Consider the following 27,063-nt stretch of genomic DNA (forward strand, 5'->3'; position numbering starts at 1 on the left):
TCAAGGTGATGAGCTGTTGGAAGTTGGAGCCGGATGCGTGGGCAACGAAGAGATGCTGCTGACCCCTCCCACACTGGTAGTACGGTTGGAGGTTCCTTTGCTGGTAGCAGACACTGAGGTAGAAGGTTGAGCGAAGAGTACTCCTTGAAGTGAATACAGCACACAGTTACTTTCAAATACATTATGTTCTCAAACCAAACATAAAAGGAATTTATTCACTAAGCTACCTAAGAGATAGTACATAGCGAAATGTATTATATGTATATACAAGATAAATTGCATGCCATAAAAACAAGCGAGACCTAAATGAACACACCTTGATCAGATAAAGGCACATATAGCTATTTCCAACCAATAGATAGTCTGGTTTAGAAGTGGTCCTGGGCCATTAAGATCTGAAACTTCTGTTCTATTATATATACACGGTATTTTTAGGTTAGATTCAAGGTGCTGGCAAGTGAGGGATACAATAATGAATTCAGGTCTGACAGAAAGAAGCAATTCAAGAAAAATTAAGCCCGATTAATGTTACAAAGTGTTGTTTCACATATTTTAGTCATTCCATTCCAACAATATTAGTCACATAGCTTGCAAAATGGATGGAAAACAGCAACCATGGCTGATCAGGGGATATTTATAAAGAACAGGTCTGGTAGACTTTTACACCATATGTACAAATTTCAGCTCGTCTTTTTGGCTAACTCTGGACAGCACTTATGCTGCACCCAGCACAAAATGTACGAACAAAGTCACATATCATTATTGGACCGAGTATTATATAGTCAGGGAATAGAGGCGATTTTTTCATTTCTGATATGTGGTTGTTTAAATGTAAATGTACCTCTCTGTTATTTAACACACCCATGAAAATTATATGTTGCTTTTAACCTTCAATATAGTATTAAAAATAGATACAAAAAACAAAACAATTTCCCCATGGCTTTTGACAGTCTGCTGTGTATTGCTGCAAGAAAAATCCAAAATTTTTGTTCGGCAACATCCCCTGCTTAAAGTGATGCCACCCATGCATAGGTTTGTTGGGTTGTTTGTGGGGGGTGTAGAAGGCCACATTTGAGACATGCACATTTTAGTTTTTCAATTTGGAATTTTTCATCTCCAGCTACTCGGTGGGGGCCGGGTCTGCTGCCTTGTATAATAAAAGGTGGAGTAGGTGGCCATATACATAAAGATTTGTTTGAGCAGCAATAAGCTCAAAATATTTAATAAGCGAGTGACAGCTGCATAAATTAATGTGACTATCTGTTCTACTTCTTGTGAAGCCAAGGGTTTATGTGAATGGGGGTATGTTCAGCTATGCAAAATTAGGTGGGCGTAGGCTCCGTCTTTGTTTTGGGAGTTGGGGACGAGCAGCAGAGCCCCGAACCGTCACTTGAGGAATAAAATATTGGGCTAAATATACAAGCAATGTCTGAACTGGATGCCAGAATGGCGTAAGCCTCCTCCACACTATAAGTGAACACAGAACTATTTTTAATTTTAATATCTCCCAACCTAATACTAACTCACTCATCCCAAGCAATTGCCCACTTAAGAAAGAAAACAAGAAAAAAAACCTGAGCAGTACCAGTACTGATCAGAGCACCAACAGGGAGCTGCAAGGGTTAAATTAAATTAGCATAAAAATGATTTTACGTATCAAAACTGAAAAGTTAGCACCTAAAGTAAAACAGTGATCACAGTTTATTAAAGTGATCAGGAAGAGGGATGGGAAGGGTTCATTTTTCAAATACTCTACAACGCTGTGTAACACTATTTCACTCTCTGTACCTCATGATCAGTGTTTGAGATACAGAGGGTAACAAAGGCAATGTTTCAAAACACTGATGCTGAGGTGAGCATCAGAGATTGTTGCGATTGGTTAATTGCAGCAACCCGCTGACCCCGTGATCACCAATTGGGTCCAGGAACTCTGCCTCAGTTGGCGAGGCAGTGTCCTGGACCTGGAGAATGCTGAGGCGGTGTGCACGCTTAACTGCACGACATGTCAACTCACGTAAAGGGGTAAAGGGTAAATTGAGAGCTACTCACCTGTATACACAATGCCATTAAGCTCCACAGACATGCTAATACTGTTAGTGCCATTGGTAGTGAGGTTTACAGCAGAGTCTTGCCTTCCCTCAGCTGGAACAAAAATGAAAAATACGCATGTTAAACTGGAAAAAAAGTAACAAATAACCCCAGTTCGTTTTAATAAAGTTGTACAGTCGTGGCCAAAAGTTTTGAGAATGACACAGTCTGTTGCCTCAGTTTAGGTGATATCAATTTGCATATACTCCAGAGTGTTATGAAGCGTGATCAGATGAAACACAATCCCTCTTTGCCATGAAAATGAACTTAATCCCCAGAACATTTCCACTGTATTTCAGCCCTGCTCTAAAAAGACCAGCTGACGTCATGTCAGTGATTCTCTCGTTAACACAGGTGAGAGTGTTGACGTGGACAAGGCTAGAGATCACTCTGATTGAGTTAGAACAGACTGGAAGCTTTAAAAGGAGGGTGGGTGCATGAAATCATCTTTCTTCCTCTGTTAACCATGGTTACCGGCAAGGAAACGTGTGCCGTCATCATTGTTTTGCACAAAAATGGCTTCACAGGCAACGATATTGCTGCTAGTAAGGTTGCACCTAAAGCAACCATTTATCGGATCATCAAGAACTTCAAGGAGAGAGGTTCAATTGTTGTGAAGAATGCATCAGGGCGCTCACGAAAGTCTGGCAAGTGGCAGGTCTCCTAAAGTTGATTCAGCTAGGAGATTGAGGCACCACCAGTGCAGAGCTTGCTCAGGAATGGCAGCAGGCAGGTGTGAGTGCATCTGCACACACAGTGAGACGAAGACTTTTGGAGGATGGCCTGGTGTCAAGAAGGGCAGCAAAGAAGCCACTTCTCTCCAGGAAAAACATCAGGGACAGGCTGATATTCTGCAAAATGTACAGCGATTGGACTGCTGAGGACTCGGGTAAAGTCGTTTTCCCTGATGAGTCCCCTGATTGTTTGGGGCATCCGGAAAAAGACAAGGTGAGCGCTAAGATCAGTCCTGTGTCATGACAACAGTAAAGCATCCTGAGACCATTCATTTGTGGGGTTGCTTCTCAGCCAAAGGAGTGGGCTCACTCACAATTTAGCCTAAGAACACTGCCATGAATAAAGAATGGTACCAACACATCCTTCAAGAGCAACTTCCCCCAACCATCCAAGAACAGTTTGGTGACGAACAATGCCTTTTCCAGCAAGATTGAGCACCTTGCCATAAGGCAAAAATGATAATAACTAAGTGGCTCGGGGAACAAAACATTGAAAAAATTTTGAGTCCATGGCAGGGAAACTCCCCAGACCATAATCCCATTGAGAAGTTGTGGTCAATCCTCAAGAGGCAGGTGGACAAACAAACACTCACAAATTCAGACAAACTACACGCATTGATTATGCAAGAATGGGCTGCCATCAGTCAAGATACTGCCCAGAAGTTAATTGATAGCATGCCAGGGTAGATTGCAGAGGTCTTGAAAAAGGGGCAACTCTGCAAATATTAAACGTAATGTAATTGTCAATAAAATCATTTGACATTTATGAAACGCTTGTAATTATACTTAAGTATAGCATAGTAACATCTGACAAAAATATCGAAGAACACTGAAGCAGCAAACTTTGTGAAGATCAATACTTCTCAAACCGTTTGGCCACAACTGTACACACAAAGGCTCTTATACTCCAGTCAAATGTCATGCTTCACTGCTGTTGTACTGGACTTGCAGTGTGCCTGAATTTTGTGATGAATAACTGTACTATGTCATAACTTGACGGAGGAAACTATTTGTGTGACCATAATCAATGTTCTCTCAGTAAGCAATTCAGCATGAAAATAATGCATTTTGCAGGGCTACACTCAGCATCTGTTGTTCCTACGTTAAACTGCAGGGTGGTGTTTTAGGAGGCCTCTAACCGGACTCCTTAAAAGGACTTTAAACACAACATCTTACAGTTAACAATAAAGTTGTGCCACAGATTAATAAAACTGACTGCAGGATGATTCTGCTTCAATGCATTAAAGTAAAAGTATTATTGTAAACTGAAGTATAGTGGATAACTCTTTTCAAGGAATGGTAACCAAAGCAAAACATATCTAGTTTACATCACTATACTGTTGCCATGAAGTCTACACTGGTGTAGAATTGCAAACTCAATCACAATGGCCCAATCCTTAATCTACAATGCAAGCTGTTGTACAACAACCATCCTCCCCCCAGACATGTCTTCTCTAGAAGACAGGACAACTTTAAAGAAAAGGCTAAACAGGGGAAGCAGCAATTGTTGGAGAATAGCCTTAAGTAAAAACAAACATCAGAACTGACCAGTGGCTCAGGTGTTGTCCATCCATCAACAATACAACATTTGCTTTGAAATAAAGTCATAAAAAGTTACTCTGCAGTACTTTTTTCTCTTTGTGTTAAAGTAAAATGTCTGGTGAAGACAGATTATGCATTCAGGTGCAGCTCTTCAAGTAGTTTGAATATCACACACACACAAAAAATTTACAAAAACGTAGTATATTGTTTAAACCAGAGGTTCCCAAACTTACTTGGCTTACTGCCCCCTTTTCAGAAAAAAAATTATTACTTAGCGTTCCCCCAGTTGCTCCCGAGGCTATTACCCCCCCCCTTGATTGTTTCAGCATTGATGCGTATTTAATTCATTAAGGAATAATCAGATTCTATTTGTCCTGGGTTTAGAAATATCCAATGGTTTTATGTTAGTATAAGTAGTGTACTGCTATTTCATAACCTGCGTCTTTGTACTATTTGGGACGTCTTTCAAGTGGGCCAAATCAATTTACTCCCATCAAACCATATATTTTATTGAAACCTAGAAACCTCAGGGTATTTTAAATGCTGGTATTAGCACTTTGTGGTAGTAATTGGGAGATGTGCATTTTTCAATTTGGAATCTTGACATCTAGTCATCTTGAGCCCATGTTCTATGTAGTAGACTACCCAGGGTATTTCAAATGCTGGTATTTTAATTTTCGGTGCCAATTTGAGGACTTGCTCATAAAGCTAAACTTTTTTTTTGGACATTTTCTTTTATTTAAATTTGTTTGGCACTGGATAGTTCCTCTTATGATGTCACGGTGACAGTGCTAGATTATTATTTTTATTTAAACTATTTTGCTTTTTTTTTTTTTATATTTTACTAGTCATATAGTGATTAGTAAGCTGGGCTCCATTGACAATCATGGATGACTGCAGTACATGTTATAACCCTGCAGAGGGCGCTTAAAGGTATCAGATCCTCTGGGAACTCAGTTTTTATCGGGCACAACCATCTTACGAGAGATGCAAATGCATGGGGGGGATTCTGTAAAATCCTCCCAAATGCATTTGCCCCTTTCCCCACCCCAGCAAAATGCCATGCAGAAGATGTACTCCCATCTAGTCAGCTCCAGTGCTTTCTCTGGTGAAGGCTGCATGCGTGAGTCTGTTCAGACCCCAGTGCCCGTTTGGAAAGTGCTACAAATGATATCAATGGAAGCAAATATCTGTTATTAATTGACAGCTTCAAGAAGCCAAACAGTGTCAAGAAACATTAGGTCATTGTGGAGCAGCTTTTGCAGCAGGACTGTGACATATAGGTCAGGCAAGCGCTTTATTCTTGATTTTTTTCCTTTTTGGAGAAATGCATATTAAAGTAGTCAAAGTACTTTAATATTAATTCATGTATAGTAGGAATGTTAGGGTCATTAGACTGCCCCTTTAAAGATATCATACATTTGAATTCAAATATACTGCTATGCAGACTACTGAAGAAAGGATTGAAGACGTTATATTGTTGTTTTTATGCTGGCAGTAACTAGAATCATACAAATAAGCACATTTCTTTTAAAGATATGTGGCACTGGTTGTTCTAGCTACCCAGTAAGGTTAAACATTCAATCTGGATACTAACAGATACTTAGATTTGCAATTATAAAACTAAATTTGCAACTTCTTCAAACAAAGTATTTTTATATAAAATGCTCTGTAATATATTTACAGGGCAATAAAATATATGGGCACATGTAGGCCTTTTGCAGTAGAGGCATCCAGGACATTGCAGTTACTCGATACCTGCTGGTCATCTGTTTTTTTATTTATTTTATTTTTATTTTTAAACACAACTTTGCAGCTGATGAGTACCCATATTATATACTATGGTGATCCCAGTAAGATCCACCAGGAGCGGTACATATTTGGCTTCCTGGGCCTTCTTGCCAACTACGAATTGCATACATAGCCGACACACTGAGATATTGTTGAAAGGACTGGACAGAACATTCATATGGATCTCTCTCATTACGACAACTTGGCTAAGCCATAAGCCAGTTTTTTTTTTTGTTTGTTTTTATTTTATTTAAAAGTAGCAATCCTTCCAGTTTGTCATACATTGTAAAGTCTAAACCATTGAATATAAAAGCTGCTAATTTGATATGGTCGGCCGACAAGGAATCAGTGGAAACAAAGGAAGCTCAGAATTGAGTATCCTTTGTACTGGGACAAGGGCAGTAACCACGCAGCTGATAAATGACCAGAGCTGTGTTTACACTGTTATTATCTGAACTCACTGAACCATGTATCAATGCCCTTAGAATTTGGCCTTGCTCCCATCAGGAACTCAAGGGAAAGGAACAGCAGTTAATTGAGATGTTGTCCAGCCACCAGCTCAAATGATTAAATCATAAACCAAGACTGAGCTAGCTACAGTATATGGACAAAAGTATTGGGACACCTGACTATTACACCAACAGGAACTTTGATGACATTTCATTCTCAATGCATCGACATTAATATGTAGTTGCCCCCCCACCCTTTCCAGCTATAACAGTTATGGAGTGTTTGTGTGAATTTTTGCCCATTCAACCAGTAGATCATTTGTGAGGTCAGGCACTGATGTTGGACGAGAAGGCCTGGCTCGCAATCTCCATTCCAGTTTATCCCAAAAGTGTTTGGTGGTTTTGAGGTCATGGCTCTGTGTGGACCAGTCAAGTTCTTCCACCTCACAAATGCTCTACTGGATAAACTTCCACAGAAAAACCTCCACAAAACTCTTGTGGAAATCGTTATAGCTACAAAGGGGGGGTGTAATTTTACATTAATGTCTATGTGTTTAGAATGCAATGTCATCAAAGTCCCTGTTGGTGTAATGGTCAGGTGTCCCACCACTGAAAGCTCAATAAATGGGTGGAGGCAACCGAAAGCCTTTGGTTTTTAGAGAGATTGACTGAAGAAATATATATCCCTGCTTTACAAGTTAAATACTTGGAGAAAGAACACCCAATCACTCTTACCTTGGCTGTTGATGCGGATATTCATTGGAAGCTGTGCAGTCATTGCAAGGAGATTGTGCTGGATAGCTCTCTGCATCAGTCGTTGTTGTTCCTCTGTTCCCAGAGCCATCTTCTTCTCCGGGGGCTCTCCAGATTCCAGCTTTTCTCTGAGCTGCTCCAGTGCTGCTGCCTGGGCAGCAACCTGGGCAGCCACCATGGAGTGTCCAGCCAAGTTGACAGGGATCCTTGGGGGTCCTGTCAAAGAGATTGGAGAGTCCTCCTCTGAAAAAGACAGAAATACCATTTTATGTTGAAAGCTCTGGTCTGTAAACATCATGATATGTTGCCGAACTGATGCTTTTGTGTATTAGTGCGCTGCTTTTTCAAACATTTAAGAATCAAACAGCTCTAACATATTACTTAGAAGATGAAGTGACACAAGGTGAACATTTTCCTAAGGCAGGACTGTATGTGCTATTTAAGGTCTGCAGGACAAGCTGCAGATGCGAGCTGACCTGAGGGTCCAATACTCTTCAGAGGGAGCCACCTAAGGTAGAGTGGCCCACTCACGGAGAAGGGAGCACAGTGGTCACTCTCTCAGCTTGTTGGTCTGACAAATGCTGGCCCTCTGCACCCACAAAGTTGAATAGTATTGTTCTAAGGGCTACAGATTCTTACCTAAATCCTATAAAGCCTTCACCAATATGGTTACATAAACAAACCACATTAAACCTCAGGGTTTTCATTACTACACAGTCAATCATATTAGAGTTACAGTAACTCAAATTTCCTGTATATAGCTTCCCCTTTGCATCCCAACTCACCTTTCTTTATCTTCTGCATTTGAGGTAGGGAGCTACCATTTGTTGCAGCAGTACCAATTGCCATGGCTGACACTTGCATCTTTGGGGGTGAAAGCAAATTTGGAGCTCCACTGGGTGAGTAAGTGAACAAGGAGCCCCCAAAACTCTGTCTGCGACCTTCCCGGCGATTACTGTCTATGGCAGCCTGCAGTTCATTGGGATTACTAAGGCCACGCTTCTCACATTCGTAGGGATACAAATACTTCATATATCTATTAAAAAAAAGTGGATACAAATAAAAATTCAAGGAGAGAGTGGGCTGTATCAGGAGAACAAGAGGTCACAGCTTTTAGAGGTAACGGACATAAAAGATAATGCTGGGGGATATGAAACGCGTCTATCCCGTCAATAACCCGTCACATGGTGGTGGAAGAGCAAGATCCATGTCCCACAGACATTAGCTCAGTAAAAATCTTACACTACATGCTGCATACTTACTGCGTTCTCAGGGTGAAGGCTGCACTGGTGATTGAGGTAGGCAAATTGAGGCCTTTGGTGATTTCTCGCCATAGTTTCTTATTGATAACTTCCACCAAACCTCCTTTCTCGGTCACCAGGACATATAACATATAGAGGTCCAAGACCTGCTTAGCCATGATGGGGATTCTATTCACAGGGGTCCCTAAGAGAGACGGCACATAACTATAATTCGGGTCTCGTACAGCAGAAGACAACAAAAAAAAAGTTTTGATATCCAATGAGGAACAGAGATTGGGGAAGTATTTAGGACATTATATATATATATATATATATATATATATATATATATATATATATATATATATATATATATATATATATATATGAGAGAATATAAGTTTTCAAGCACGGCCCTAATATTTGTGTAAGTCTGTAAATTCTAGTTGTCATAGCCCTTGAATATACATATTGCAATAAGTGATGCATAAATTGTTGCTGCTATAAAAAGGAGAAGAGAAACAAACATGAAAGTCTGTTACTCTACAAAACCGTACAGAAGCCCTTTACCCCTGAAATAGTGTTACAAACCAGAAAGAGATAACACCCATATATTGTTTTGTGATACAGTACACTGTGACAGGCTGCACTAAATTTACAACCAAGTTTGACGTACATTTCAACTTACAGGCATCACACAGCATGAAAGTATAACTCTAAACATTCTCATTGCTCCTTTTACATTTAAAACAATCCAATGTGTTATTTTTATGCTCAGCACAGCAATAGAGGTGCTAACTCACCCCCTCCCTTCCCAGTAGCCCAGCATATTCCACTAATTGCTCTGTTGATAAGGGCAAGACCCCCTGGGGCAGAGGGTGGGTGGGGGTCTGGAATGTTGCATTCCCACAGGTGGGTGAGGCCAGTTATGGCAGACTCTGCCCCCAGCTCGAATTCCAACACTCCACCCCCCCCCCCAATTCAACACATATACATACATCCAGCATTTAATGTGAAATTAAACGTAGTACAAATTATCCAAAGTTTAGTATGTTTAGTTAACACAAGAAACTGAGTGCACTTACCTCTCTTCTGCATGAAACTGAACAAGTCATCCAGAAATTCTTTTCTTTTGGGGTCCCCATTCAATTCATAAAGCTGTTTGAGAAACAGAGTAAAGTAATTAAAATGGTGGCGATGCCAAAGAAAGATTAATAGAGAAAGCCAAAACATAACCACAAAGATTTTTTTCAGGAGGTGTAAGTGGGAGCTGAAGGGAACGCAAACATAAAACGATGTACTGATAAACAATACACATGGGGGGGGGGGGGGGCAATTGCAGGACTAATTATATACCCCAAAAGTTAGTTCTGTCAACACCATATTTACAGTCACTCAATAAAAGGACACATTTTATAGAAGTACAATAACCCTACATTTACTTCCACATCACTATATATACACACGCCTAAGCATCCATTTAGAATAATCGAGATGTAAGCTATAAGCAATTGGCAGTCTTGAACTTTATATTGGGTTAGCAAGATACTACCTACCATAGCCAGCGCTGGGAAAATTCATACACAATTTCAAATAAATGCCATAGGGTTTATTTACTAAGAGTGATTTCAACTCACTTAATTTTGGTTTTCGTTTTGAAGGGTCATACCTGGCAATATTCTCCAGCAAGGAGGGCTAAGCTGGCCCTGAATAATGCATAATTCAATATGGAAGGAGAGAACTCCGATTTAATTATACAAACACAGAAGTTTTTTAGTCATGAACATTACGATTTTGGCAGCCAGTATTACCTGGTTTCTGGGATCCATCCAGCCCTATAACCAAGCCACTTAAACAGAATGCACTCCCCAGCATAGCACAACAATTACTTTAATAAACGCTTCCAGTTTCAGAATAGATCAACTAATAACCATGTATCAAAACAGAAGCTGCTTATCACTAACAACGCACATACATTGTCCGGACTTCACTGGATACAAGACAAGGTAGGAAATGCTGCTCACCAGCAGAACGTTAACACTTGGCTCCACTATGTGGGCAAGCAGTCAACATATGGGAGATGCCTTGCCAATATTACCGTTTATTCATTCACTGAAACTGGCCAGATAAATTGTTTGCTTAACACAGGGCTCAACAAACCCCGGCATGGCAACTAGAAGCAACTTCTTGGCGCATAAGGTTTTGTAGGACAAGGGGGGTAAAAACTGGCCATGGCTAGCATTGTGAACCTGGCAGCCTACGTGTTCCTGCGGAGTCACATAACGTGCACTACGTGACCCCGCTGGGCGCCTCACTGCAGCCCCTCTCCCCCCCATGAAAGCACTGGGTGCCGGATTCACAATGGCAGAAGATAGGTGTGTCAGGTCTCTGAGGTATGGGGGGTAGCGTATGTATGTGTATGAGTGCATACGGTCGAGTCAGTCAGTGTGTATATGTATAGTGCTGTAATCAGTGTGTGTGTGTATACTGTAATATTAGTTTGTATATGTATATACGTATAGTACTAGATAGTGGTACAGTATGTCTACTGTATTGTAGAGCCAGATTCAGTATATGTGTGCATTTTTACAGAAGTATAGTGTTATCCAGTGTGTGCATGTGTATAAGAGTGTAGCATTAGCCTGCATTGTGTTGTGTATACCAGTTATTATATTGTGTTACCAGTATGGCATTAACATGTGTATATGCCAGCATATAGTGTGTGTATTAGTGTATGGTGTTAGCATCTGTGTATGCAAGTATAATGGTTAAACATACAAGCTTGAGTCTTAAGGGCTATTTTACACCACAGTCATGAAGGGGTTAACGGCAGTACCGTACAAAGTGGTGCAGCACTGAAAAAAGGTGTTTCATGTTGTATTGTCCCAATATACATCATTTAACTGCAGACTATAGGGTAATATATGAAAATAAAAACATGATGTGGGGCGCTCAGTTGGCTCTAAATTTTTTGGCTGGCTCATAGATCGAAATGAAATTTGCCAACCCATTGTTTAGCTTTTTACAAGCCTATCTAAGGCTATTCAGTCACACCTAAAGTGTAATTAACAAAACAGCAGGTGCAGAACTGAAAATTTCAATCCACTTAGCAAGAACAGCCAAGATGTGATCCTCACCACAAGCTCTATACTCAACAATACTATGCTCAAAGATTAAATTGAAGTCTGTGATGCCAATCTTGCCACACACAAAACCCTCTTATACCAAGAGCAGTGTGTTTCTTCCCAAAGACATGGCTCAAATCCTTGACAGACAAGCAGCAGCAATGAAGACAAAAGTGACTAGCAACATCACAAGTATACCTTAAATCAGGGCTTGACAAACCCCGGGTGCCAGGGCAACTAGCAACCACTTCCTGCGCCATGATGAATCCAGTGGATCGGGTACCGTGAAGCACCCAGTGGGGTCACATAATGCACGCTACGGGCCCCCGCTGGGTGCCTCATGTCATTTGCTTCACCACGCAACTGCAGGAAAGCATAGTGTGCCGGATTGACGATAGCATAAGATAAGCAGCGGCATGGCCGGTGAGAGGGAATAGTGTGAGTGCGTGTACACTATAGCGACAGAGTCAGTGTGTGTACGTGTGTAAATGTATAGTGCTAGAGTCAGTGTGTGTATACTGTAGTGTCAATGTGTACGTGTGCAATATGTATGGTGCTGCAGTCAGTCTGAGTGTGTATAAAAGTGTGTAAAATGTTAGTGCATGGCAGTGTAGCAAGGCTCAACAAACATATATATTACATACACACATACATACATACATATACACACACCCTTGTATTGTACCAGGACAGTCAGTGAAGTTGGGAAGTGAGAACAGCCTCAGCCATATTGACTTCCATCACTAAATGTCATTGTGCAATATGCTCAGTAACGCCACACTGTGCAGCGCCTGCCCCTGCTGTATAAGTAAATATAAATAAATGATGAGAAACTGCTCTACTCCACTTCCCACGATTAATTATTTAACCAGCTGTCGGGGGAGGTGGGGGATACAAAAACACAAAAAAGTGTGTGTGCAGGGCAAAGGTAGAGAGATGGAGCCCGAGGGATTCCTTGGAAATAGAACTACATAGCAAAATGAATGAAATAAATTTCTATGGACATTTTTAAGAGTATGTCCAATACAATTTTTTGGCACGTTGCAATATTTTGAAGCCATGTTCCACCTGCTTCTATTCAAGGACTAATTACTGAATTCAACATGAAACCGAACGGCATTTTTGCTGTGATTCCTAGCAGAAACTTATTTTAGTTGGGGGCTTCCATAGGCTTCAATCAAGGCAATGTTGCCATATTCAGCAATGCTGTACAATGGGATGATGTCATATCCTGGTGATCAGTCTAAGGTCTGATTACATTACTCACTCCTACAAAGACAACATAATGCTGTATACAACAGCATACAAAGAGATTTATATAAAAAAACAAACACGGATGAACTACAGGTACATGGAAAACTAAATATTTATATTTCTCAGCAAATCACGTGACTGCTTCCCTTTCCCAATGCAAAGAAGCATTAACTAAACTGGAGTTTGCTGTATACTTGAACATTTCAACAGTTGACCTCACAATGTCAAAACTGTGGAGTGATTTTCTGTCCTTCTCCAGGGCCAGCTCAGCCATTCAGATTGGCTCTTCACGCCGCACAGTAAACACAAAGTGTAAAGCACTCCTGCGAGTTTAGCAAACACATCATAGTATGTCAAATGCGTACACTGAAATGTGCCAAAACGTCATGCTTCCTATGAGGTAAAATTATGTAAGCAGAAGACCTCAAGAAGTGTTTTCTTGACAAAACACTGACTGTCACTATGCATTTAGTCATATGTTTGATACCAATAAACCAATAAGCAATAGATCCTAAGGAGCATGCATTCTGTCTATGTGTTGCTCATGCAGACCCCCTCCTCCTTCACAGACCTGTTCAGCAAGTTTAGGCTCCAAAAGAACACTGTGCGGTGGTGTATGTTGGCGTGCACACCATGTTGTCTTGTTTTGCAGACATATAGGAGTGGTCACACGCACCAATTTAGACAACAATTACTTCAAAGAAAATGTCTGCATCTTGGATATACAACTCTGTTTCATTGTGCTTAAGGACCAATGTCCACTGACATAGTTAAATCAGGGCTTGATTTACTTCTGAGGAAGTAAGAGAGAGAGGAGGAGGGGATTAGTGTGTGTATGCATAGTTATAGTGCTGGAGTAAGAGTGTGTGTGTATACAAGTACAGTGTATGTATGCGTATTGTACTGTAGGGTTTGTCACTCTGCGTGTGTGTTATTTTATGTATGTATGTATGTATGTATGTATGTATGTATGTACAGTGCCACAGTCAGTGTATGTAGGTGTGGTGTTAATTTGTATGAGTGTGTGCTAATTGTGTAAGTATGTCAGCATATGGCGTTCGAGTGTATGTGTGTATTAATGTATTGTGTTAGCATGGGTGTGCATTAATGTAATGTTACTGTACAGTGTTTAGTCTAAGTGTATTGTAACTTTATTTAGTAAATTAATATATGGGTTTATCAGTTTATTAAATGGATTCATGTTTTCAGTATAACTTATTTATACCCTCTTTATTAAATGCATTTTATATATTTTCCAAATATTTAATATTCTGATCAATATATTCTTAGTAGGACATATCTTAATGATAATATTTATATATATTATGGGAACATATGAGAGTGGAATATCACCTTATAAGTGAGATATGGCCAGAATGTTTTTAAACCAGAAGGAAGGGGGGTGGGGGGAGTCTTACATTTTTGACTGGATTCTATATAATTGTAAAGAATTTTTTTTTTTCCTACCGCAGTCATTACACTTAAATGTTTAACTCAATAAGTGGCATTGGTACGGAAAAAAAGACCAAAGGCCAAAGAGTTATGATGAAGACAAAGAAAAATGGAGAGAGGGGGGTGTAATGTTCAAAGTACCTAGCAAACTACTCTAATGAAGCGAAAAAGCAAAAACAGATACATTTATTCAAATATTTACAGAATCATCTTTAAAAACTGTCCCGGGGCTCATCACACACCTTATACCTGTCAGAGCCAACCACAATCTGTAACTGTATAAGCATTCTCTCTGCTGGTTCCATAAATTTAAAAAAAAAAAAAAAAAAAAAAGAGAAATGAGAGCGAAGAGTGTTGAGAATTTAGAGAAGTCATAAACTAAAATCTGTTAAAGTTGTTATTTTAAATGTATGTTGACATGTGAACTTACTTTTAAGAGATACCAGGAAAGTCTTTTTGGCTGGGTATCAGATTATATACAGGATGAAATGAAGCTTTAAAAAACGGTAGTGCCTTTTACTCGCTAGGCTGTTAATTGTTGTCCACTGATAAGCTGGGGAGACTGGATCTTTCAACAGGTTAGCGGATAGTCACAGGGAAGAGATGCTTGGATTAGGTTTTAAATAAGACCGCTTAATCGGGAATGAAGAGGCGACTATCATGTCGGCAAACCTAGCAAAAAGCAACCGACATGACATGTCCCATTAATAACTATGTATTATAACAGGCCAGCGAGTCGCTAGTGTAACCAATCACTTAGGTCAGACACAAATCCTTGTTGCTGCTGCTGCTGCTACTACTACTACTTCCTTGGCAAACTGCCAAGTGCAACTGCACTAGATTATGTCTTTTACCAGATTCTTATTCCAGGAAGTGCCAAGGAGGACCAAAATCACATTTAACGTAAACCAGTCAGAAACCGGAGACCCAAGTCAGTAGAGTGTTTGAGTGTGTGTATTTTGTATTCAGAGGGAACGGTTTCCTTTTTTCACGGTTGTTGAACCCATGCAATAAAAGCAGGCATAGGATTTATTTTTTTATTTTTTTTTATTCCATACTTCTACTTCTCTTTTTCCGAATTTAATTAACCTTTTCCGATCAGGTCCTCCACGAAATAAAATCCAGGCTACATCCAACAATCTTTCATCATGTAATAGTTGGGGATGAAATACACAAGGGTTATGCTTAGGATATCGTGCAATATTAACCCGAGAGAATAATTTTTCTTATTTTCCTTTTTAAACAATAGTAAAGGTGAACCAATGTGATTTTTGAATTTACTCCTGAATTGGATTATATGGGCAGGATTTCTTAAAAGCCCACAAAACAATACCAACAAAAATCCAAAATAAAAAATGTTGCATAAAATAAAATGTACAAACTGAAATATGTATTTCAGCAGCAAAGTTTTGTGCAAAATTCACAAGCTCCAATAAACAGGATGTTAAACATTCTATGGCAATTGTGCAAGTCTTGTTTAATAGATTCTTGGCGTAATTCGCATTCTATTAATTTCCATTATACAGTGGGTTTCCCTTATACATATTACCAGCCTGTATCATGCGGGGCAACAGTCTGATAAATTTAAAGGTAAAACAAAAAATACCAGTTTTTTTTTTATAGAAAGCTACCAAAGCTTAAGATGTTGCAGCTAATACAGTTCTTTACCATCTGTCACTTTACAGCTCTAACACAATTTTCTGATCCTCATCCATATCTCACTTTAAAGGTAAAACTACCACAAACATTGCATGCATTGGGCAAAATATTACATACTGTGTGTTAACGGTATTGTATACCACTCAATTTTCATTGAAAGTATCATTAAGATCTTCATACATTTACGTACCTTCCTTAAAGAGATGTTTTTTGTATTTGTATTTAAATGTTCAGTAGTTTTTTCATTTAAGGAAGGTGCGCAAATGTATGAAAATCTAAAGGATACTTTCAGTAAATATGAGCTTTGTGTAATGCATATGAACTTTTCTAGGACAGATTCAGCAATGTTGACGAATCAACAATGTTGACTGGCAGACAAAGGGCTGCATGTGGTTTATCAACAACACAAGTGTTATTACAAGTTAGAAAGAGGTATTTAAAATATCTTTATCGATGCATAGGCTTTCCATGATAAACGGCATTCAGTGCCCAAGCCCAGTTTTGAAAACTTTGGTGTCACCAGTAATGTTAATGAAGCCAATCCATTACTTTAGGAGAACAAATCCAGCACCCCTAATAAAAATGTTTAGAGGAAGAAGCTTGTGGGTAAGGCATCGTTAGATTTCACATTAAAACGCTTCCCGGTTCACAATTATGTATAAAGAATTAAGAAAGCCTGCCCTACTTTGCCATTCTTTGGGGGAATGAAGACCAGGGATGACTGCCTATTAAAACATGTAGAAAGTATACAATGTGCACAGTCCTCATTGTCTACATGAGGCGACATTGAAAGAAAAATACTCCATATTACTGCATAGTGTAGCACGCAACAATTGCGCAGTTCTGGTGTGTATGCTGAGTGAATTTAAAAAAGGAACACATGACACCAATCTGAATTCCAGAGCACATAGTTCACCAAGTTAGGGACTGGGAGGGGAGACTACTGGCCACAATAACATGAGACACGAATGAGAAGCTGCTGGCCATACAAAGCCACAGAGTGGAAGCCTGAGAAGCTGTCCCAAAAATAGATATATGTTGAGTAAAAACACGCATGACAACTATAATAACCAACCTCCTATTCTTGGCCACGGAAAGTTATTTTTCAATTATTTTTTCAGAATACGAATGGATTGTATATTTAGATATGAAGTGAATAGACCACAAGTCCATGTCATTGTTCAAAAACACACCGCAAAAGATGTCATTCCATATCATAACAATTATTTCGCCTAACCAGATCGATTTGTTTTCCTCCCTCATCTAATAAGTTCAATTAACATCCAGTAGTCCTATCACATTTAATGCCTCGGTGTAGTTTCTAGTACTTTTTTTTTGTAAATAGAACATCAAAAACTGTTATAACTGTAGGAACAAACATACAACATGACACTACAGTAAAGCACAACGTGTAAAGCAACGCATTGTTGGAGGCCAGCACCAACAAGGTTTAAATGGAGCGATGATGAATGTAACATACAGTTCCACATGATTGTATTTTACAGGAAACACATAAAAAGAGGCTAGTCACAGCTTACAATGTAAATACCTATAATATTATAATATAGTATGACAATGCCATAAAATGTAGAAAGCACTTTTACATCTTTCAATATTTTTTTTTTTTTACAAAAAGGATTACAATTATTAGGACTGAAGCACGAGCTGCAATTTCAGTTACCATTTTAGTGCGCTTTTCCATAAACATCCTGCTTTTAGTTTATGCAACCAATTATACATTAAATATTTTTATTATTAAAGTCGGTAACTGCAATGGACTGCCTGGACAGCGCAGGATTAATGATAGAAAATGCATCTGGGTAATGGTGTAATTAGCCGTGCGTAGTGTGATGGGAAGGGGTGCGGTGAAGGAGGATGTGATTTAACGTATGTACGTGCAGTAGGATCAAGGACAAGCCAAAATGCAACATGTATAAATTAACGTCAGATTGTTTTAAATCGACTATTAGAAAAGGGACGAGTTACTGAGCGTAAGACAATTAATCCTAGCTTTAGAAGGAGTGAGTGCATAAAGCCATGTTCTTATTTATAACAAGCTACATATGTTGCCACTAGAAAGACAAGCAGTTTCCACTTAGAGGTTAGGCAGTACAGAAGGTAAAGATCTATACTAGCTGCAATGAGTGGGGAAATGCAGTGTAGCAATGTGTTGATGCAATAATAGACTTCTCCTACAGCCTATAATGAGAAGACAGTAAGGGTAAGTACCAGGATACACGTTATTCTGGTAAATGATGGTCATCACAAAGTGAAGGGACTCTACTGTCTCAAGTTGGCAGCTTCTCAGTTTAGGAGCCAAACGTTATACAACTGCAATGAGTGAAAACAAGCCCTTACGAAGCACAATGCATGCTGGATGCTAAATAAAGTTAAACTATAATAATGAAATAAAAGCCATTAGTATTGCACTTCATACTGGTTTAGTTAGTCATAAACACAACCTCTGGAGCGGTTGCAATGGTAAACACATATTGTGAAGCCCTGTGGCAGTTAGCATATGCTTTCCTAGCAAGTTCCACTTCTTGTTTTTGTACTAGCAAGTGAGCTATGAATGGATGATGAAGTGTTGTCTTGCTCTGTGAAGTGATGTGGAAGTACAGCATGCTTACTCAAGCTGTGAAGCTAATGATATTACAGCCAACACCACTAAGGGTGCCCTCAACAGACCGAGCAAGGTTCAGCGAACTGCTAGTCAGCTCATCTTCAACTGGCAGGAACGTATCCAAGGCTTTAACAAGACATCACTTTCTGTCTTATCTGACTGCGCTCTACGGACTTCTGTGACCACTGTGCTTCCTTACAGAAATCATTGCTTGTTTACATGGAGCAGAGATGTTTTGTCAACAATGAACTTCCCACACTACATACCAGATGTATTTGGCAGTCAACATCAATCTGAATACCAGTACTGAATTCATCAATAAACTAATCTTTTCAAGTGTAATATTTAGACATTTCCATTACAATATTGGTAACTATGCACTCACATGTAATAGCTTAATTTTAAACATTCAGATTTTTTTTAACAAAATGTGTGGACACCTAAAACCAGTCTTATTGCACAACAGATCTGTGTCAGTAACAGTATTAATACGGCACACAAATATTAAACCATCTAGATACATATGAAGTGCCGCAACCCTATACTGCTCTCACCACAGCTTCTGTTGGGTGGCTTTCATAGACTATTGGGACTATCCCCCATAATTACAGCCCTCTGACCCCAGCATGTAAAGGCCATGCTCTTTTCCACGTGTTCTTTGTTAGAAGGGACACAAGACCAGAACGCACAGCCCCCACCCTTCTCTATTGCAGGATGTCACCAATTTGTCACGCCTGTTAATAGCCAAGGTAAGATGTCTTACTCACAAAAGGCAAGCACGACCCTAAGAATGCAATGACACAATAAAAAGACTGGCTGTACAAAATAAAACAAGCATGGATGGTTGCATCTGAATACATACATACATAGAAAAAGACACACACCTAACAGTATGAAATGTAGAAATGTAGGCTTCATAAAACATTTCTAGTTATTTTAAATGGAGTCTAGCAACATAAGCTGCTTTTTGTATTTGAGTGGTCATAAATGCAAGCAAAAAGAAAAAACAAACAAAAAAAAAAAAAACACAAGATACAAAACTTGATTGGCTTTTTTAACTTTCACATTTTTAGTGATGTTTATGGCAGAACAATCATGTGTTTAACATGGTAGCTAGTATATGGACGGAGAACCATGGATCAATGAATGCAAGTTACCGTTTAACCTCAGTAACCCCCTTCCACAGCTTCTGTCAGTGAAACTACTGGGGGGGGGGGGGGGGGGAAAGAAATCTTCCAAACCAGTATAGACATGATTGAGATAATACTGATGAGGTCTCATACTAATTTAGCAGATGCCAAGTGGAAAGACAGTGTCTAAGATGACTGCATATCCAGCAACTGTGCTGATCTCACACTATGCCAGTCCAAAAGCTGTTTTCTAAAACATCAGACACAGGAGGAGGATCCCAAAAAGAAAATTAAGATGTACATTGACCACATAGAAACATATTATGCTATTCAAAAATCAACAGCATGGTGTCTGTGGGGAAGGGGGGATAAAACCAAGATGCGTTTATAGAGGGTGGACCCTATAACCCACAAAGGAAGCGTGGTCTATGGCCTGACTTGGGACTACTGCACGCGATCTGCTATTATGACATGCAAATGATCTAAAAACAAGCTAAAAATACTCTGCAAAGCAGGAAACTTGCAGAGCATGGAGAAAGCAAATAGGAGCAGATGGGTGGGGGCTCAGACGTTGAGACGTGCATGGATCAACCACAAAGCTTCAAACTGGGTTTAAGAATACGGACCATTTTTATGCACATTGCTACACTGGCCTGATCTACTTCCTCAAGGATCAATACAGTGCAGTGAACAATGTGACAATGATTTCGATCGATACACCACTTGGGTATGGATTTCTTTCCCACCACTGTAGCAGTGCAGAACAATAACTCAATTCAATTCATACAACGTTATAACACTCTGCAGAAAGATACGCCAATGGTATAAGGTTACAAGGCCCCACCAGTCAATCTGAAAACATCAACACATAAAAAGTTAGTCATTGTCTTTTCACGACAGTTTGCCAAAATTGACAACATACATTATTTCAATAATCTATGAAGCAGAGTCCACAGCTATACATATACAACAATATGCACGCACATCGATATGTGGTGTTCAACCGGTAACTCAGTGTTACAGACCCTGGCAGGTTTAACCCTTTCACCACACGTTACAAAATAACCTTTTCATTTAGCAGACTGATGCCGTGGCTTACTGGTATACAGCTTTGAGCAAACACACACACACACACCTAACGTTGGGCTTTCTGTGAAAGATTTCTTCAGATTTTACACAATAATCTGCAAAAAGTAAACAAAGCTATATGCTTTTGATATGACACCAAGGGCATTCTATAACCAGAACAACTTTGAATCTTATAACACGAGGATGCCAGAAAGCCCCAAAATAGTGACAAAAGGCCTTCTCTGTACAAAGCAGAGCAAGTAAAATAAAATACACTTACATCAATAAGGACATGACTAAGGCACGCACGGTATGTGGTTTTTTTTTTGTTTTTTTTTATTACTTACCAATCCCTCATTTGCACATACTTTCTGTGTGCATGGGCCTGAACAACCCACCTACATGCAGCAGCTTCGATCTCATCAGGATAGAACTGTTCAGGCTCATGAGTTTCCAACCCTATGCTGTGCTCAAAAGCCATTTTTAAAATAGCAGGCATATGCAAACAAGGAAATACCATGTAACCATTACTAAGAAATAAAAAAACAAAACAAAAAAGTTGACATAACTCCTGTCCATGACTGAGATATCCATATTGGTATTAATGTATTATCACTTTGCTTTAAAGCACCAAAACACTGGCATTAAATCTGAACAATAAAAGAAATCCAAAGGAAATATACAACACTGTTTTCTCTTATTTCTCTATTTGCCCATACAAATGCTACAAATATCAATGCACATCTCGGGTTCAAAAAGTTCAAAGATACACAACATATGGTGGTTACTGAACGGATGGAGGTCGCAGACCAACAAGTGATGGGTCAAACACTGTTGCGGTTTAACATAGATTTTAGTGGATCACTCCTTCAAATGTCTCACGCGCAGGACGATATAAGCATATCTGCTATTCCCTGGCAGCAATGTGGTACCACTGGGTAGAAGAACCCATTACCACCATTTGTTTTTAGTGTTATGTCAAAATACGACACATGGGAATCATTTTTTTGGGCACTATATGGAAGGAAAAATGATAAATAGGGTAGATTGATTAAACAGTTTCATAATGGGTTTTTCTAACCAAATTACTGCCACAAAAGTCTTAATAGTTGCATGTGTGCTTACAAAAAGACAGGTTAAAAAGAATGTGATTAGGAACAGTATTATTAGAGCACAGAGCGATATACAGTCTGAAAGCGTTATGTAATAAAGCAGACGCTGCATTGCTCTATGTGGGAGGCAAGGGGAAGGAGACAAGGCTGTGGAGGGGGATACAGACATTTCTAGTAATACAGGTTTACAGAACATGGCTCAGGCCCAAACCTAAGACAGGAAGCAGTCTCACCAGACAGGCAGAATGCCAAACCATGATTCCTGGAGAGAGCCAACAAATACAGACAGTGTTGCGATACTGGAGGATGATTCATTCTGCAGGAATACGCAACACGTTGTCCTGTTATATAACTCTTTGCCATAAACTTCCACTGCCTGAAAGATTCGTATCTAAGCAACGCCGCTGGACAAACCACATAATTTAACTGGACAACTTACTATCCCACCCCGCCTCACCAATAATGAACGCATATTATTGTACTTTGTAAATCATACATATCCTTTTACCTGCATTAACAAAAAATACTCTATTTTAGTTAATGCTACATCTCCAGAGTCACAGTGAGCTGCCGCTGTGTGGTCAGTTTTTCTCTTTGGTTGTTACAGTCGGTCAAATTCTATGCTTCTCCTAAAGATAAAGTACTTTTTTTTTCTTCTAGAAGTGGAATTGTGTATTTCCATTTAAAGCACTTAAATATGCAATCTTCATTGGTGGCTCTGTATGGGACACTGGAGTATCTTTAATTTCTACATCTTTTTCTTTTAATCAAGGCTTCATATACCTCGTTTGGACCTCCACACACACAAAAAAGCTCCTTCACTCCCTATTAAAGGCATCATGTATGTTTGGGGCTAACCAGATACTTCTAGAATCAAGCATACAGGCTTCATCAGGATCGAGACAATAGAGTACCAGCCACCCTTTCCATTTGCAGAACATGCACAATGTAACTGCTCCCCCACCCCCACGATTCATTTCCATAAAACCCTAGACAGGGAACAGGTTCTCTATACATAGGTACTCCCATAACACAGACATGAAAAGATCCTGCACACATCAGGGAGGGGTAACATAGATAAAACCACTCAAAGCAGACTCAAAGCACCAACACCAACCAAGACCAACTACACCACCAAATGTCTGGCACTTTCAGTAAAAAACGGTTTGCCACACTGAACCCTGGAGCAAAATAACAGCTACTGAGCTCACCTGACAATATATTTAAGTATCCGTATTCTACCAGAGCAGTACTTGCCAAACAAAGGAATTAATCATAAGGTAGAAGTTAAGCATTTGCATCATGTATGCCCAGGTGTCGCATCCAACTGTTGCCTCCCACTAAACAGCTCATGAGTTTACACATTTCCTAATGACATTAACATGCTCACCGGGAAATACCACCGACAACTCGGCCTGGCACCCCAGGTTTAAACTAAATATATATACTATACTTTCCTCAGGCGTGACACCTACACTTTAATGACACCCTAATATCATTTGTCCAACCCCACTGGTCAGCATCACTTAAATTTTGTAGGGGGCCAAAATCAAACATGCCACCTCTATACATACATCTCACAATATCTCCCACCGATACCCTGGTATGCTTTCTTTTCCCGTGCACACACCTGACAAGCACTTCAGCCCACATCCCAATGCTGGAGTTCCTACTGATTCCCTATACATGGTTAATGCAATGAAGATAGAATTATCAGCTTTACAAAACCTCTCCTAGTTTATTTTAACATGGAAAACCAGCAGCACACGCATTTATACAACGTAACAATTCCTGCTCTGTGCCCACTAGTCACACAGGCAAAACCCTGTCCCCTCTGAGGCTGCCTCCCTGTCCCTCCCCCACCCTACAGGAAGTGAAAGAGAGAGGCGGAAAAAAAAAGCACACACTGAGAAATATCAGGGGAGGAGAGGGGATGTCCGTGATATAAACAAGGATCTTGTCACGCAATACCTGCTACTAGGTAGACAAGGCAGTGTGTACAGTGCAACGTGACAACGTAATAAAACCTTAGAGAAGTCCAAAAGCAGAATACAAAAATAAAGTGTACACTGTAGATTATGCCTTAAATTGTTGAGAAATGACAGAACAGTCAAAAACAGGACAAAAAATGTTTTCAAAGTATTCAAATTCAGCTATTTAGAACCAGATAGGTTAAGCGGGCACAGTGTCACTGAACTAGGGATCTTTTAACGCTAGAATAAGTAACATATTACTCCTCTAATCCCTTGTAATTCAAACACTATGTTGCTAGTAACTCGACACACTCCCTGGCTAATTTTCAAAACTACAACATGCTCTGCGTGAAACAAGTTTGCTTCTTGAGAAAGAGCAAGATAATCAGCATCCAACTTCATCGTCCTTCGGTTAAAAAGCCGGAACGAAAACACTAACCATTTGGAAAAAGATATGAAAATACTAATTTAAAGCCTTTGTTTCACGCTTTCCGTCTCCTAGGGATAGCTTTAGGGAATAGTGCGTACACATCTTTGCATATTGCTTAAACATTCACTACTTCCATCCCTCCCTTAAATTCTGGACTACATCTGCTTCACTTTTTTTAGGCTTCCTTTTCCTTTAAGGCACACATTTTCACACTTAGGGGTTAGGAACAGACTTTACTATAGCCCACAAGGCCAAGAACATCCACCTAAATACAGCATCACATGCAGGCAGGGGAGGGGATGTAAAATTAAAGCTAAATAGATGGCAAAAGGGAAAACATACTACACTCACAAAGCTCCAATAAAGAGGACAGAGGGAAGTTGCCTACATTCTAACGGAAATAATGCAACCACTCACCTGTTTAAACTGCTCTTCATATGTCCAGTCACCGTGGTCTTGCATTTGAGGGTGTGTGGTTTGTGGGATTCCTGAACGCTCTGCTCCCCCTGCTAGGCGCTGGGATGGAAAGCCTTGCTGGGCAGGGTGCTTAGAAGGCAGTAAGGAACCCTTGCCTGGCCTGCCCGCCTCCCCTCCACCTATACTACCCTCTTCCATGTCATCATAATCTTCCTCCTCCTCAAAGTCATCCTCATCCCATTTCCCCTTCCTGGAAAACAGAAGCAAGCAGAAAAAGACATAGGTTAGAGGTGACAATTTCGATACACCATTACACCTAATGTTCAAAAGCCTATTTAAGTCCATTAAAAGAAAAGTATAAACTGCATGAATAAAAATCTTAACTAAGGCCACATTCATTGTTTCTTGCTCATCATAAGCCCATTTGTGGGCTTGGTTTATAATTTCCTTCCTTGCAAATAGTCTTCACATTCCAACTTTTTTGCCTTCATGTCGTCATAACAGCTGTCTTACTCAGACCAGACAAACGAGTCATGTGATTTCATAGTTTAACTACAGAGAGTAAGAAATCATATCCCCTTTTCAAGCTGAAATGGGGCGAGTTTTCGGGGGCTTTCAGTAAAAGACTAGCGTAGTAGAAAGGAACTCTGTTTAATCATAAAAGTTACATCAGCAAACAAGAATAACTTGGCAAAGACAGTGGTGCGAATTGAAAAGCTGCCACTTCAAACTACTTTATCCGCCTGAGGTTTCTAACCGCTTATGACTGGCTGCCAACATTAGTCGGCCTGCTGCCAGCTGCTGGCATGCTGAGTACCTTGAGGTCAAAGAAGGGACATGGCACTTCTAATAAAAAGGATTCTTTTATTTTGATATACTTTGGCATTCTAATGGTTATTAAATGAGAACATATTAAAAGAGTATTTGTTAATACTAAAATGTCAATAGAGTCTGGAAGATTAACGACAGGAATGTGAGTATCTCACTATTTGTGGCTGTAAATAACTTTTCATTTACCATTTTAATAAGATTCTTTTTTTTATTTTATTTTTTTTTACTCGACACCTGAAACAGATGGTGATGCTTTTAATCTAGGTACCCCACGACAAATGAAATACCCTAGAGTTCATTATGCCACCCTCCCCCATCAGTACTTCCACTAGATATACTGGGGAAAGAAAACACTGCACTTAAGAGGTGATGGATGTGAGGAAGCCGAATGTATGCAGGAGCTCACAGAACCTGTTAAACCTGTGCAAAGGACACAGTGCAGGAACCGCAACTCTGTCCCCTAACCAGGATGAAAAGGACAGCTGCCAAAGGGAGTAAAAATGGCATGCAAAATCAAACATAGTTGCTAATAAATACAAATGTCGAAAAAGCCTGCGTGCTTAGGAGAGCCACTCCTCAATCTGACAGAATAATGCAAGATCATTAACCCCCCACCGTAAAGGTTACACTCACAGTTCCTCCTCTGATCCCATGTCCTGGTACTGTTCACTTTCCCGATCCCTTTCTCTCTCATCATCTTCTGAAGCCATGCTCTCACCATCCTCTTCCTCATCAGAGGCAGCTGGGCTCGGCTGCTGGCTGAGTCCTGCAGCAGCTGCCCTCATGGCAGCCAGGGCTGCTGCTTGTGCCCGCTGTATTTTCAAGGCTTCTGGCTCATTTTCTTCTGTGCCATTACCAGTGTAGCCCACAGCAGGCGGTGTACGAGCACCCACTGAATCCTGCTGAAGCTGCCGGGCTTCCAGCTCCTGCTGCAACCGAGCCCGCTGCTGGCGATGAAGCGTCTCCATCACCGCCTGCAGCTTCATGGCGCGATGGGGCGGGCGAGGACCACGCGCTGTCTCCTCCACCTTCTGAGGGATTTCAAACTTGCTTGCGGATGTGTTTGGGGTAAGAGGCCAGGGCCAATCACAAAGCAGAGGTAGATTCAATGTCCTTGAGTTTCTGACATGGCATAGTCCTTTCACACCTTCGTATTCATACACTCCTTTCCAATGTTTAGTAAGGCCGTTGATGAATTACACACTTAAGGACACTGTTGGAAAAGAGGGGGAATAGAAAAAAAAACAAAAAACAAAGAGCAGGAAAAAGTGAGAAAGTGGATATTATGTACATTCACAGCTCACAACCGAAAGTTATTACTACCGCACATCATCATAGCAATGCTTTTGAAACCTATGGTTGAGAGTTTTGTAGCAAAATCATGACGTCTC

General features: G+C 40.0%; 1 protein-coding gene across 1 annotated transcript; it reads right to left on the minus strand.

The window, feature by feature from the left end:
• Positions 1-26,658, minus strand: LOC149289473 (AT-rich interactive domain-containing protein 3A-like). The gene is made up of 8 exons (XM_089490610.1): positions 26,306-26,658; positions 24,842-25,091; positions 9,684-9,756; positions 8,620-8,803; positions 8,143-8,393; positions 7,340-7,600; positions 2,050-2,142; positions 1-143 (listed from the first exon to the last, which is right to left on the minus strand). The coding sequence occupies exons 1-8, from the start codon at positions 26,656-26,658 to the stop codon at positions 1-3; spliced, it is 1,608 nt and encodes a 535-aa protein (XP_089346736.1).
• Positions 26,659-27,063: the final 405 nt, after the last annotated feature.

The sequence above is a fragment of the Sceloporus occidentalis genome, unplaced genomic scaffold (genome assembly GCF_023333645.1).
Source record: "Sceloporus occidentalis isolate IW3139 unplaced genomic scaffold, rSceOcc1.0.p SCAF_45, whole genome shotgun sequence".
Lineage (NCBI taxonomy): Eukaryota > Metazoa > Chordata > Lepidosauria > Squamata > Phrynosomatidae > Sceloporus > Sceloporus occidentalis.